Source organism: Haliaeetus leucocephalus, unplaced genomic scaffold (assembly GCF_000737465.1).
Source record: "Haliaeetus leucocephalus isolate CR32 unplaced genomic scaffold, Haliaeetus_leucocephalus-4.0 Scaffold450, whole genome shotgun sequence".
NCBI classification, from domain to species: domain Eukaryota; kingdom Metazoa; phylum Chordata; class Aves; order Accipitriformes; family Accipitridae; genus Haliaeetus; species Haliaeetus leucocephalus.
The window spans coordinates 7,511,132-7,527,032 of record NW_010972886.1 but is presented as its reverse complement, the minus strand read 5'-3'; the positions used below and the strand labels follow the sequence as shown (position 1 = coordinate 7,527,032).

The 15,901-nt window shown below is 42.3% G+C and overlaps 1 protein-coding gene across 1 annotated transcript; it reads left to right on the top strand.

Moving 5' to 3' along the window:
• The first annotated feature begins 207 nt into the window (after window positions 1-207).
• LOC104836249 (chromosome unknown open reading frame, human C6orf58) lies at window positions 208-14,567 on the top strand. Its single transcript, XM_010574713.1, has 6 exons — window positions 208-529; window positions 5,843-5,929; window positions 9,546-9,730; window positions 10,921-11,054; window positions 11,501-11,739; window positions 14,213-14,567. The coding sequence occupies exons 1-6, from the start codon at window positions 208-210 to the stop codon at window positions 14,398-14,400; spliced, it is 1,155 nt and encodes a 384-aa protein (XP_010573015.1). The 3' UTR covers window positions 14,401-14,567.
• The last annotated feature ends 1,334 nt before the right edge of the window (window positions 14,568-15,901 follow it).

Sequence of the window (15,901 nt, the reverse complement as noted above, 5' to 3'; positions counted from 1 at the left end):
CTTAGACATCTGTTGCTGCTCCCAGATCCCATGGGGAGGACAGAGCATTACTCACAGCTCGCTGATCTGGCAAGTCCACGTCAGGGTCACTGGAAAGAGGGAAGGGAGCTGGAGACCTCTGCGTCTGAGTCACCCTTTTTTGCCCAGCCCTCACCTTTCATGATAAAAGCCCTGCAGGCACAAACACCTGGGTCACAAACCTTCACAATGCGGCCCTGCTTTGGTGTACATACTCTTCTTATAGTGACTGTTACCCTGAATCCAGTGACTGCCGCAGCACAGAGTGAAAAAGGTGCCACTGGAGAAGACGCCTATCCCCCTCTGTGGGACCTTGCACCTGAAAACCTGCTGGGTTTCCTAGTAAAGGACAACAAAATTGTCATCAATGCTTGGAACTATCAAGAACGACTGGGAGTGTATAAGAACTTGCTAAACTCTTCAGCCAAATATTTTACCACCTTTGGATCCCAAAATTTTGGCAATATTCTCTGGGGATTACCATTGCAACATGGGTGGCAATTTCGTACAGGTATGAATTAAGTCCTTAAGCTGCTGGAACAGCGAAGTGTTTGCCAGACCCACTTTGGGTCATCCTTTCCAAGGTTTCTGCCTCACAAGCCCAGTATAGCCTCAGATGGTGTAAATTTTGACATATTGAGCTAAGCTGCTAATTTGAAAAAGAAATCCTGAATGAAGGGAACACCCTTGCCTTGTTGAGCAACAGCTATTAAACGTCCTAACAGAAAAACGTATTGCTACACAGGACTGGTCAGAATCCAGAAGATCTATGGTTTAGATCAGCAATGTTTCAGTTATCTGAAAATCTTTGTAAAGATATTCACAGTTGGTCCTGTTTATATTAGGTAGGTTTCAGGGCCTGCATTCTGCAGTGCTGTTCTTAAATTGCTAACTAATAGGCTTTTTTGGTTGTTTATGTTATGATCTTCTATTGGTGGTTTGAGTTTCATTTCTAATACAGATAGTTGAAAGTCCACCTGTCTGTCTGAGAATTTGTTTCCATTTGCTCTTTTTGGTCAGTTTAGGAGTAGCCTCATTATTTTCTAAACATGTGTTTTACACAAAATTAAAATTTGTTCTGTTTGTTGGGGGTTTTTTTGTTTGGTTTTTATTTTGGTTTTTAAATTATGTCCAAATTCTAATGGCTCATCCCCCCAAAGCTGGTTGTTATCTGGGGCAGTCATTCTTGTTTGCTTGTTGGCCATGCCAGAGAAGCAGATACAGAAACATGTGTGAAAGGTTCCTTGAGGCTAAGGCTGCAATATCTTATCGAGGGCTTTATCAGGGAACGTGTTCTACCACACGCTGCTTCACATGCAGCAGGCAGTGAAGCTTTCCATGCAGAGCCAGAGTTGACTTGCCTTGTTCTAGCAACCAGGAGAGGTGGAAAGAAGAGAATAAGAGTCAATCATGTTTTCAGGAACTTTTTTAGTAACAAGGCATAAGCAAATGCATCTGTCTGCCTGTTGTTTTCTCTATTGGTTTTAGTCTGTAGTTTCATGAGGTGGTGGTTTGGCTGAAGCTGTATGTTTGGAAGAAGACAGAGGGGCTGCAGCTGGTGGAGAAGGAAGGCTGCCAGCATTTAGTCGCACCTAATGGAAAATAACTGCTAAGTCAAAATGAGGAAAAGGAGGTAGAGTAAGCAAAATCCAAGGAGGCAACTAGCTGGCAAGCAGACAGCAGCAAGAAGAATTTGGCTGGAGTTTAGGGAAGCTTTTTCTTCTTTCCCTTCTTTATGTATAGGAAAAGAAAGAGAAGTTGAAGAGGATGGCTGGTGCAACAGGAGAGTTGACCCAATGTGTGGCAGAGGCAAAGATGACTGGATGCAGAAGCTACATTTGAGTGGCGACATGCTGGAAAGGATCTAGTTATGTAGTGTGGCCTCATCCACAAAGTGAAGATGTGCCTGGTTGCAGTGAGTTCCCAAATAGAGATGAGGGACACAGTAGGTGAGAGGAAGGTTTGCACCTGGTTGCACAGAAAGGTAAAGATCTGCTGTCACCAGCCAAAGAGTCGTAGGACTAGTCCTTATGCAAGAAGATATATTTTTGAAATTACTTGATTAGAAGGTTAAAAAATAGTAGAAGGAGAAATATCACATGGCTGGAAAGCATTTTACACTAAAAAATGTGAGAAGTTGAAGGATGACTGGGTAAGGGGAAAAGACAGACATAATTTGGGTGCATACAGTAGTGAGGTTAGCAACTGGCTAAACCTAATACTGATAGGCAGCTGGGCTAGATTAGTGAGGAATGACTGAAACATTTGTATATTGACATAATAAGCTGGGGCAAATGAAAGCAGGGTTTGAGTTCATTGTGCCAGACAGCAGATCCTTGAAAATACTACAAAAACTGTTGAATTAACAATTCTGTCTGGTTATGAAAGTTATGTTGCTGAGAAAATATTTTTTTTTATATGGTCCTATATAAACCATAAAAAGCAAGTGAAGCTGCTACTTAATAAGAGCAGTACAAAGATTTGCAATAATCTATTCATGGACATAAAATGGAATCAGTACTTTGCCTAAATTTACAGTAGAGACAATGATGTTGAGACAGCACAGTTGGTAGAAATGAGGCTGCGGAAACAGAAATTATCACTTGGGAGACGGAGTTAAACTGAGAGTCGTACCTACACAGACTGAGGAAACTGGATATTTTCTACCCGCACTTGGAAGAATTGACATATAGATGTACAAATCCAGGAGCAATAACTTTAAGAAAGCTTCAGGTGGTATTGTATGTCTGAAGAGTAGGAAAGGTTGTACCTATATTGAAGAAGAAGGAAAAATGGGATAAGGACACAATAATATTTCTTTCTCCTACATCAGCAGTAGATGAGACATTAGAATAAGTATAGAGGAAAGAATATTTAAAGACATGCAGCTAAACAGAAAAAGGCATAAAGCACAGCTTATGTGAATCAAAGGTACTTTGTGTAAGACTAACTCGATACCTTCTTTTATAAGTGATGTTTTACCGAAGTCCAGAAATGCATTTCCTCCCTTTGTAAAATCAAAGCATAGAATCAAAGTTTTTAATGACATTTTACAAAATAAGAATGAAACAGGGAATTGTAAATCTGGTAAAGGAACACCTGAAAGAGAATTGAGTGACTAGTGTTGCTAAGGTAAGTTTACAGCTAAATGGAGGATATGCTCAGAGTTCTTCAATTATCATTCTTGAGAACAACATCATTTAGCTTTTTCATTAACACCCTTGCCACCAAAAATATACCAGAGAAATTTGCTTATGAGATTGCACATAGTTGCTAATGACATACATGCTAATGACATGGGAGGCACTGTCAATACAGAGAAAGACACAAACAGCTTGGTGTTATGTGTTTGTGTGGCGCGGGTTTTTTTGGTGGCGGGGGAGGGGCCGCAGGGACAGCTCCTGTGAGAAGCTTCTAGAAGCTCCCCCGGCTCCAAGTCGGACCCGCCTCTGGCCCAGGCCGACCCAGTCGGCAACAGTGGGATAGCACCTCTGGGAGAACAGGTTTAAGAAGGGGAACCCGCAGTGAGTGGGGGGATTGGAATGTGAGAGGAACCCCTCTGCGGATACCGAGGCCAGTGAGGAAGGAGGGGGAGGAGGGGCGCCTGAGGAGGTGGATGTCCCTGCAGCCCGCGGTCTGACGGCAGGCTGTGTCCCTGCAGCCCGTGGAGGTCCACGGTGGAGCGGAGGCCCCCCAAGATGGCCGTGACTCCATGGGAAAGCCCACACTGGAGCAGCTGGTGACTGAAGATCGGCCCGCGGAAAGGACCCACGCCAGGGAAGTTTGGGAAGAACTGAAGCCCACGGAAAGGACTCACGCCAGGGAAGTTTGTGAGGAACTGCAGCCCGCGGAGAGGACTCACATTGGAGAAGTTCGTGAGGGACTGTCTCCCGTGGGAGGTACCCCATGGTGGAGCAGGGGACAAGTGAGGAGTCCTCCCCCTGAGGAGGCAGGAGCAGCAGAGACAAGGTGTGGCGAGCTGACCCCAACCTCCATTCCCCATCCCTCTGTGCCGCTGGGGGAAGGAGGTGGAGAGAACCGGGAGTGGAGTTGAGCCGGGAAGGAGGGAGGGGTGGGGGGAAGGCGTTTTAAGATTTGGGGTTTACTTCTCATTATCCTTGTTTTGATTTGATTGGTAGTAACTTAAATTGATTTTGTTTCTTCCCCAAGTTGAGCCTGTCTTTTGCCCGTGACCATAAATGGTGAGTGATCCCTCCCAGTCCTTGTCTCGACGCACGAGCCTGCCTTTAGATTTTCTCATCCCACCGTGGCCGGATGGGGGGAGTGAGCAAGCGGCTGCGTGGTGCTTTGTTACCGGCTAGGCTTAAACCACAACACTTGGATAGACCTGAAGACTGAAATAACAATCATGTACACAGGGAATAGGAGGGACCAGAGAGAATAAAACTGGTGTGTAGGCCTGGAAGTAGAGTTAGTGCTTCCAGCTCCAAGTAATTAATATATATGTTATAATTATCACTGATACTGCCTGGGACTTTTCATTTTCTGAAAGCACCTAGGCTAACAATCTTTGGTAATCTAATGTACAATTCTTTTGCAACATTTTGTCTTCTTTTTCTTCTTTTCCTTTATCCTTCCCATTCATTCCCTTTGCACACCAGTGAACTACTGCTGCCTATTTCTGGTGCCCTGTGTGAAAGTAGAATCTTGGAAAAATAAAAAAAAAAATCATCTTTCTGTAAATATTAAAAAATACCATTTTTCATTAAAAAATATCCTGTTGAACTGCATTCCTCAACACTGCAAATTCATGCCCTCAGTGTTCTGCTACTGAAAGATATAGGCATGAGCAGCTAGCATGTCCCAAAGCACAAGCTCTGTCCAGTCATCTAGAGAGGATAATTAGGATAATCTGTATGCACATGGTTCATGATCATCTCTTCTTCTCGAGTAAAAAGTATCAGAAAATTTGGTTAGGTTTTTAAAGAATGTAATGAGGTTTAGTTCTAATCTGACAGAAATGATAGTGTCATTATTCAGCTGACTTGTGAGACAGTAAGTGCCCTGCAGGGCAGAGTTTGGGAGCTTCTGGAACAGCTCAAGTCATTGGACCTGACCATGGTGATTTCACGTCATACTCTTAAAGCAGACTTCCTGACTCACTCACATGACTAATAACCACATAATGTACATGTACATTATGCTTTCAGGAATTAGGCTGTTTCTCCATGTCATACGTTTAAAGTAAAATGTGCCTTACATGCTGTCACGAATAATTGTGAAATGTCTTGCATGTTTGCTACAGCACAGATGCTTGAAAACCCTGCTAATCAGGTACAACAATGTTTGCATTCTTAGCTTCACAGTAAGGCCATGTTTGTATGCATGATTAAACAGGAAGGGATTCTGTATCACACAATGCAATTAGATGAGACAATTACTAGCACATTTAATTTGTACTGTTCTGCTTGTTAAGCAGCTCTCTTACACTAGCAGCCCTGCATCCATTGAAAATGATGCATCAGCTATACATGTGTTTATGTCCATATGTGCGTGTATATTTAGAGCTCTATAAAAATATCACTGCAATGCCCTACTTTCAGACAGTTCCATAAATTTTCAGAATACATTTACAGTGAGGAACTGTAAAACACAATCAAATTACAATGCACTGCAGAAGTATTGACTGAGAAATTCAACTACTCTAGGAATAGTAGTTTATGAAGCAAAACAACAGTAATTCTTCTGCTTCTCTGAGCAAAATGGTGCATGCTTTACTGCTACATAATTTTTTCATCTCAGAGGGATTTCCTGTGTGAAAAAAGATTGAGAAGTATTTGGTGTATTATTTCATTTGATTCAGGCAGATTAGCAGATCCTTCCAGTGTGACTTCCTGTGGCTATGAAGATGGAGACCTCTTGTGCATATCTGTAAGAAGCTGGTGGTCCTGTAAGTATGTGCTGTTACATTGTTCTTCTCCAAAACATGATTAGTGTCATAGAAGGCAATTTAGAATCTTTCTTCCCCTTAGACTTCTATATTACAAAGCAATTTCAGTGCTACATAATTCTCCATTGAAAACTTGTAGCAAGACTCCTAAGTGTGAGTGACTAAATGAAAGTTAATTGACATTGATAACTTATTTGTGGAAGGAAAAAGATGCCAATTTTCAGGCTTAAAAAATGTTTGCATTGCAAAAATGCATGTAAAAATTTGTAGGAAACACCATGACGGGTATCTCTATTTGTAGACATTCATAGAAATCACAGTTTTCAATTACTCCAGAGCAGATTTGTTCAGCTTAGATGCTGGAACTTCAAATTAAAACTTGGTGTGAGAATGTCAGGCAGGAATCTCTGTGGTTCTTGCATCACCCTCGGTAATACAAATCTGACAGGACTTTTCTGCCTTCAGTTGCACCTCCACAACTTCACTGTGGTCAGTAGGCTACACAGAAAGAAATAAAGGGAGACTTTGTGCCCATGATATCCAAATAACTTCATTATCTTTATTACACTGACATTTATCCAGCAGGCTTTCAAGTATTCATTTAAAACTTAGTTAATACTTCGACCTGGTGTACATGAGCTATGAGGCAATTTCTGTTCACTTTAATATTGGCTTTGGAGTTCTAGTAGGTTGAAATTCTGTTAAAATTTTTTCATTATTCCAATGAGTAGCAACAAACTGAAGTCACAGAGAAAGTGTAAAGATCTGAAGTTCTATTGTCAGTGCTCCTGATACTTTCAGTGTTTTCCTCATTATCTCTAAAAACACACATCCAGATAATTCAGTCTTCCCAAAAATGGAAATATCCAAAATTCTTGCATGCTTTTGGTAATTCAGGCCATTCGTATATTGCTGTGTTGAACTGGAGGGATCAAGTTAATGCATGGTTTCTCTTAGTCTGAGATACACCAGAATTTCATTTGTAAAAATGTCTGTCATAGGTGTAACAGGAGAGTGGCTCTATCCATTACACCTAAGCAAATGTGCATTGCAGGAAGAAACGTCCTCTCAATGATAGTGGTATCAAATTTGGAACCACCTTTGCACCACGCAGTACAGAGAAAAAGCAAAGTGTCAAACTCTACTGAAGACCCAGGTGTGAGCTAACTCAGCCATATGTGCTGTTGGCATCACTCCTGGTAGATGTGGTAAAGCACCTTGTCCTCCCATGGGACATAAGGGTAGGTCCACTGCCAGGATCATGGGAGAAATAACAGTGTATGAGACAGGATACTATAACCACATTTTTACATAGAAAGGAAAAAGCGGTTATATCCACTGCTGGCTAAGAGCTTTGTAGAAGAGGAAAGAAAGGAATCTGGAATGCCACATGCAACTCAAGGGTATCCATTTATTGTTGCGCAGGGCAGCCCAATGAATAACACTTGTAGCATCAATACAAAAAGCAGCAATGCTACAGTGGTCTCTGTCTCAAGTGCAAGAACATGTGTAGCCTATTTCCCTCTGGTATTTTTACAGCCTATATGGAAACACACTCCTCAAACCACAATGCATACCTAGATTTCCACAGAGTTCATCTTACAAGGCAATTTCTTCTGAGCCCATAAAAACCATAAACAACCATTAAATTGTCTCATTTGATTAATCAAAAATATTTAATTAATTTGCCTACACAAATTGTATATCCCAACCAGTCCAAATAGAATGCCCCAAACAATGTTTTTGTTTCCATTTTTCAAAAGCTGAATGAACATATTATTTAAAAAAAATAATTCCCTTGTTCTCTGATCTGAGTCAAAGTCAGTATTTTTGGAGACTCAAACTTGAACTCTGACTCTTTTAGAGAGTTTATCTTCTATTTTTAAAGAAATGGAACTGACATATAGGGTGGGACGAAGAAAGACAAGACCAACCTATAGAATACAATCATTACTTATGTCTAAAGGCAATGAAATGATGGAAACCTTCATTTTTTAAGGAGTTAACGCCCTTGTAAGTCCTCCAGTTTAAATATTCTTTCCCCTCCTAGGGAAGGGAAAGCTTCATATTCTTTTTCCTGTAGCACATTTTGCCCTCTATCACTTCTGTGCCTTGCTCTCTCAGCTTCCCTGCTGGCCTGTCCCAAGTCCCCTTTTCACCAGACCTGCTGGCAGGTTTCAGCGAATGGCTCTGTCCCTTCCCTGCCACATGAGTGCTTTGGTCTAGAGACCCTTTGAATGAAGCCTCTGGCTGTGACCCAGCAATTAAATGTATATATCTTCAACTGAACAAAGGCATAAGCATATGTGGCAGTGCATCCATAACAGCGTAGAGTAAATTTCAAATATAAATTTAGAGTAAAACCAAAGCTCAGTGTGATACTCCAACTTCAGTTTCCCATTTCTGTGGATGGCTAGCACTAGGTGCCCTGTGGCAAGGTGTCACATGCAGTCCCAAGCAAAAAGGGTCATTGCATAGCCCTGTGCAAGCAGGGGACCTTCCTGGAATGGAAACCACCACCTGTACTTTCTCAATGTTTGCATTCCTGCTCTTTACTTACTTCTAACCACTGCATGTTTCCTTCATACTGATTTTGTTGCCTCCAGAAAATGTATAAAGTTAGCCTTAATTTACCCTGTTGCAGCAGGAACATGCAAAAAGTCTTTCAGACTGCACAGAAATGTCTCTTACTGTTGTGAGAGTGCAAGTGGTTTTGGCTGGCCTTCAGGGCAGCCCTCTGTGGCACGAGTAGTCATATGAAGCCAGAAGTCAGCTTAAATCAGAAACTCACATTTAATACAGCCCAGGGTGTATGAGACTCTCCCTGCCTAAGAACTTCAGCCCTTTTTACCTAGAATAATATTCAGTATAGTCCTTTCCTGCATTATTTTACTGCCCTCTGAGTCACCCAAGCAGGTACCAATATGTAATGTATGCAAGCCCACTGAAAAGAATGTAAGTACTTTCTGATGTGAAATCCAGGTTTCAGTACTTCTCATGAAAATAGTGAACAAGAAGCAAGACCAAGCTTAGCAATGACTCCCAGTGCGACACTGTCTTCTTGTGACTTGAGATTTTTCCTTTGCTCTTCTGACAGGCCACACCTTTCCTCCTGAAAATGAGCAAAATCTTTTTTAAAAGCAAAATTATTATTTTCCAGTAAAATATCACTAGTATTTACCTTTTCCTTTCTTATATGCCCATGATGCATAGAAGAGGTTTTTTTTTAATGAAAACAATATTCACGGAGTACCCCTTAGTCTTTCTGTACTTAGCTTGCAACCAATATTTGAGAGACTTTTGATGTCCTGTCCGTGACAACCTATAAAGATCTAACTTTTAACGGTTGTTTGTTGTTTCTTGCAAAGTATAGCGCACTGTCGGTTCATGCATGGCTATTAAAGGACAATATATAAATGAATATTACAAATCATATCTAAAGCAATACAGATATCATCATTAGTGCATTTCAGTACATATGTCCCACTGCTGAACACAGTTGTATCAATGGCAACTTCAAACGGTAGCATTTGGTATGGGAGAGTGTTCGTTATTCTGTGCAGGAATTTTTATTTGCTTATGGTTAATACATCCTCCTTTTTCATTATTGTCACAGGTATGAATTACTACTTGGCTGTCATACCCCTTCTGGGGGCAGTGGAGGCTGGCCTCTTTGGGCAGCTGCAGTACGAGATAGAAATATTGCCACCAGAAGAGCGAAGAGCTGATTTCTGTTACAGCGTTGCCGACTGCCGATCTCGCATTCCCAAGCTCATGGATGACTGGAAGGCCTATTTTGAAGTACATAATTTTACTTTTTTTTTCATATTTTATAGGAAAGAATACCAGAATATCAGCTTTAAAAACTATTATTACTGTTATTTTTAAGATTCAGAGAGCTTGCTTTGCTTTCAATAACAGCTTGATATAAAAGTAACAAGCAGGAAAAATGAAAAGCGTAACGTAAAGTGAGTCAGAGCTAAGAGGGCCAGGGTTTTTACAGGTTATGGATTTTTTCCTTCCTTCAAGATAATTCTGTATTTTAGAGTCTATCCCAAGAGACTGTTTTGTTAACAGTTAAATTTGTATTATTCTTAGACTGCTTATGTTAGCAATGCAAAATAAGCACGCGAGATAGAACATTACTCTTGAAAAATGGCCTTGCATTGGTTTTATAGGGTTTATTTATTCCTTTGAATATCTAAAAATCTGAAAATGCTAAAACTTCATGCAGAAGGACACTTATTTATGCAATTAGATATTATCTTTCCTCCTCATTCAGCTCTTCTCTAATCTCAAAGATGACAATATTTCTTACTTCAAAGTTCAATAACTATTTTTATACATAGGCTTCTATATTAAACATTTTTGTTAGTAAGCAAATAATTGATAATGATCAGAAAATTTAAACCATAAGTCCCTCTTGGCAAGTGTGAGTGAAAGTAGAGGTTTTAGGAGCAAGACTGGGTTTGTTATCTTAAGACTGTTTTTCCTAAGCAGTATGTTTCAGAAGTTATTATAAAAGATCTGCTTCTCAAATAGCCATAATGATAACCATTAAGGATAATTTCCCAAAACTCTTCTGAAAGTTGTGGTTGAAAGAGTATAAACAGGTTTTCAAGGAATCCAATATTTCAGCACGGAAGCTTCCATGGCACTCAGATACAAAAGTCCACTAAATTATTGTGGCAGAATACCTATTTAGGTATTTATGCAGATAAAACTGTTGCTCTGTTAAAGTCAAAGAATGGCAACTCCTGTTAACTTCAGTGGGGATATGTATTAACTTTATAAATCTATATTAATCACCTTTTTCTCCTTATGATAGACATTATAGTTACTTATAAAGCAGCACATTCTAACTACCCAAAAGCAATTTCCCTTAGCTTGCAAACTTGCTGTTCTGTGAGGTATGTACCTAAGTCTAAAAAATTCATTGGGTTTAAACCTCTCCCCTCTTTCTCTGTCTTTTTTCCTCCCTGTTGCTGCAGTATCTGTTGTCTACAGGACACAAAGCCGTGAGCCCTGCAACCTTCTCCTCCTTCAAACTGGATGATGCCCTCCGTCTCATGTGGAGGGCACACGTCGCCTCCATTGCTTACGCGCTGCCCAAGTTCCAGGACAGGTATGGGGACAAGAGACGTGGCCAAGGGGGATCTTCCCATCTGCATGCCTCTTTGGAAGTATCCCAAAAAAGTCCACATGATCTTTCTTACTTTAGGCCTCTACTCTTTAGGCTCCACTCTTCCTTCTGCTGTCTTGCAGCCTGGGATGACCAGTGAGAGACAGCTGCCCAGGCTGCGATGGGCGGGCAGGCTGTGGGCTTAAAAATAGATGCTGATTCCTCTCTGGGAACATGGGCCTGAGTCAGGAGCTGTGTTTAATCTTGGCAGGGGCAGCGATGCCAGAAGAAATTATGTAAAAAGTGATGAAGGAGGTTGTAAGTCATTGTGGCCCTGATACCACTCAGGATTTTATACTGAACAAAGCACATTTGGGATAAATGATCAACTACCATGGTCTACAGGGGATTTCAATTATCTGTTACATTTTTATTTTGATCTCTTCCAGCTTAAAATATCTCTCTGCTCCAGAAGCAAATTTTGGTGAAGACTGGGCTAATGCTGTGGATTTCATTGCAGCCACACACTTCTCTACAGATTTCCTGACCACAAACAACTTCCAGGCTTTTCTGCCCCAGAGAATGCTTGTTGAAGGGGATGTCCTCCCATCCATTAGTGACTTCAGTCCACAGCAAAATAGAGTCCTGCTTTCAATGAGAACTCTTCATAAAGCAAATCAATTAACAGGTATGAGCCCGACCTACAAATGTCTGTAGTTCTTAGATATTTAATATCTTGTTCCCTCTTTCAATACCTTTCTCCATATGAACACAGTGAATTTTGATATAAAATAGTATAAACACTTCCTAGAGACTAACAGCAAAACAGTAAAGCTAAAAGTACAACCATAAGTAAACAACACACCAGAGAGCAAATGCAGTAGATGGGATGACACTGAAGATAAGCATTGAGGATTTCCCATCAGACAAATGCATCTTTTGTTGGAGCAGATGATCTTACTTTTTTCTCCAGTTTTCACAGGATCTTTAAAAACACAGACACCACTTTGTGTTTCACCAGTTAAATCTGAAACAATTAAAGCTGTAAATAAAATTATTAGATCAGTTGAGGTCATTACAAAAAATGGGCAAATGATGAATATCATCTGTCCCAGCAAAACCGTATCCTTAGACAATGCTGGCTTCTCCACGTTCACTAAAATAAGTTCTGCATCGCCATCCAGCGGTGAGACACAGAATTGCACGCACCTGAGGTTTCAGTTCATTCTTAGGTATTGCTGGGTTGGATATTTTTGTTTGTCCTTTGTGAAGTAAAGTTATTTTGAATCTTTAAATGAAAATACAGTATAAAAATACACTGAAAAACTAGTATCCAGAGCCATGGCGGTTGTTTTGTGATCCTCTTCTGCCCACACAGTTCAGTGAAAATTTTCTCAGTAGCTGTATTTGTAGCTGAAAAAGATGCGTAATGAAGCTACTCAGTGTTACAAAAGAGCATCCTCGCATCACAGAGTGCTTCCCTCATACCTTCCACGTAGCATGATTCCTCGAAATCTGAATAAGGATCTTAACAGCTCTATCCCGTCCCTGGTAGTCTATGCCAGAATTTCAGGAAACGGTTCAGGCTTTCTTGACCTACCTGCAGGAGGGGAGGGGGGCACAGGATGGAAAAGCAGGACTAGCAGGGCAGCAAGGAGGGAGCAGAGCACCAGGGCAGCAGAGCAGATGAGAACAGCACTGGAAGGAGAGAGGAAAAGAGGCATGGATGCTGAAGATGGTAGAGGGAAGGAAAGAGAGGGATGACGAAGTTTCATGCAGGTGCAGCCATAATGAAGTCCATAGCTGAAATCCCTCGCTTTGCAGGCAGGAGGTTTCCTGACTATGCTTTGAAGGGATGGGCTTTGCATTCAGCTGGGACTTAAATGCCAGTTAACTCAACCTGGTGAGTGATTTGCAGATCAGAAAAGGAGCTTTAAACTAAATTTGACTTGTGTCTGCATCCACAGCTTCAGTGGGGACCTGAAACACTAGATCTTATTGACACAAAACGCAGATGACAAAATGTGACATACTGTTTTTGGTAGAGTTGGATTCTTAAACCTTTTAAACACATCCTGTGAGATGCAGAGTCCTCTTCTGGTGCTGCAAACTTCAACAGCAGATAGAGGGTCTCGGTACCTCTTACGATGTGACCCTGTCCAACCGAGAGTGAGATTTGGTTTCTTGATTCACAGTTTGATTACTCTTTATTTTCCTCTAGCTACCTCTGCCTGTCCAGCAAGGACCTGTATTGAGATAATGCTCTGCTACCTCTAAAGCTTCTTGCCTCATCAATGGTCAGAAGCTTTTCTTTTTATGCTCTGCCCCCCACTGATATCTGAAGGCAGACAAGCAGATGCCTTGTTATTTGAGACCTTCCCTGCTGTGCTAACCTTTCCTGTGGTCCTACTAGGCAAAAGCACTGTTTTCTGCCTTCTCCTCTTAACTCCTCATCTCCCCAGTACAATACCATACGAAGTCAATTCTTCACTGTTGCCATTTTTATATAAAAAAACATGTTTTGGAGAAGAATAATCTCCTCTTGGTTTTCTAGCAGACTTTTTTTTTACCCTCAGATTTCCTCTATGGACCCTTTACCCACTAAAAAGATTAGCACTTAGAGGAGTAGGGAGCAGGTAATGACTCTCCTGCAAACTAGTGCTATGCTGGACTGGTCAGGCATACTTCTTAGAGAGCCACTGCTTATTGCGTGGATGAAAGTATTAGGATCATTTTGTTTTTTAGGTTGAGGCCTTAGCTGGCAGAGAGTGCAAATTCTTAGTTGCTTTAGACTAAAAACAAAGACATGCATGATTGTAACTACCAGGCTACTGTTTCACAAGCCATGAAGCTATGTGCAATTGCAGACCAAGACCTTAACATGCGTCTTCAATCACTTCGACTTCCAACACTGGTGATGAGGGAACAAGCCCAGTTGTCTGTCAAAACAAAGGATCCTGAGCTGAATGAATGGCCTGTGTCTCCCTACACATTTGTAGGCAATTATTACCCCATCGGCATGCTCCAGCTTTGTGTACATTTCACTGTCCACAGGAGAGCAGTGGGTATTTGTTGCCAGACGTGTGCTTTGTCCCTTGTGTGCTGTGAGCTGCGTGTGCTCCGTGTTAATTTGACAATGTCACGTTGTGTTTCTTTCCAAGGAGGATTGCTGCTGAAGGTCTGGCAAAAGGCTATGTCTACTGAAGCAGGAAGAAAAATGGGCCGAAAACTGATTGAAGACTTGGCTTCGAGCCAGAATTTTGACCCACTGGGAATAGATAATGATTTGAAAGGAGCAGACTTGACAGCACTCACTTTCTTGAGAAAAAGGAGTTCCAACATTGATTGATTTAATCTTTTAACAGATATGTGTGTGTCTTGGTAATTTCTTACAGCAGGGTTTCCCGAGTCTTCCATGTCTGCATGTCTCTCATATTGAATCAATATTTTTATACTTAATTTTCCTAATTAGCTCATGTGTTTAACTCATTTCCTTATAAATAAAATGCCTCACAGAAAATCTTACTTAATTACTTTTTTTGGACTTTATAAATAATATGTAATTATTGGAGACAAGATTAAATACAAGCAGATTATATTCTGTTTCAGACTGTTTTTTTCCCTGTATACAAGGGATCCCACCAGATATGTAACTACTCAGGTCCTTGATGGTCTATAGATAATAATCCAAAACTTTTCTTTGAAGTTCTGGTACAAAACCAATGCCTCGACTGCTTCCCGCCAAAGTCGTTATTTTGCAGATCGCCTGCAATCAAATTCGAAGCTTTCAGGTTTAGCAGATTAAATACTTGAGTACAGATGGATTCCCTTGGTATGCCGCTTTGTAACAAACACCTAAGTGCCTCGTGGTACTGTGGAGCCAGTCCTGAGAAGTCCTGAAGCAAATGAGCTTATTCTGTAGCAGCTTTTCCATGACCAACAGAGATTTCTGGCGTTTGATTCCATTCACTTACCTCAAGGAAACATTGAACTATCTATCGATTTATGTGATTACATAGTCTGTATAACCACAGGTTACTTTTCTGTTTCCCCGTGCCTAACCCTTCTCGTTGCAGCGTGCCATACGTTAGATTTGATTACCGAGGAAGAGACGCGTTTGCGCTGTTTGCACTCCCAGCGCCTAGCGTGCTCTGACCCAAGCGCTGATCCCAGTCGTCTGGGTGATAACACATACAGGGAATTACTTATAACAGCTTGCTGTGACAGGTTGCGGGGAAGCGGGGCAGGGGTCCTGCAGGCAGCCAGGGCTTGAAGTTTCTTAGGCAGTCTGCTGACTTGGCCCCTCCGTCCTTACGAAGGCTTCCCCTAGAGAGCAGGCGTGGCTGGAGCTCCCTTGCCGTGGTGGAGAGGGGAGGACGGCGATACAGCCGCTGCCTGCTGCATCCCAGCAGGTTACAGCTTGCCGTAGAGGGTATTGGGAAGAGACACGGCCCGTAGACTCCTGCGGCAAAATAAGGGAAAGCAGCTTCGCTTTGCTACGGCTTCCTACCCGCCCCGCGTTTTCGGTTGCACCGGCATCCCGGTGGGTAACGCCGTCCCGTACCCCCGCTCGGAAGGAGAAAGGCGCGTGCCGCGGGCTCTCCCGCCGCCCACGGGAGGCGTCTCCCACGTCGCTCCGCCGCGCTCCCCCTCTGCCTCTCCTCGCGGCGGCCCTGCGGGCGGGCGACAGCCACAGGGCTTCGGCGGAGGAGGAGGGGGGGAGGCTCGGGATTCAGCTGGAAGAAGCTCCGGCTGACTCGGCAGCAGCCCAGCAAGGGCCCTTCCGGCAGGGCCCCCGGCCGGCCCCTGCCCGGCCGTGCCCTGAAGCGCCCGCCCCGCCGGGCGGGGGG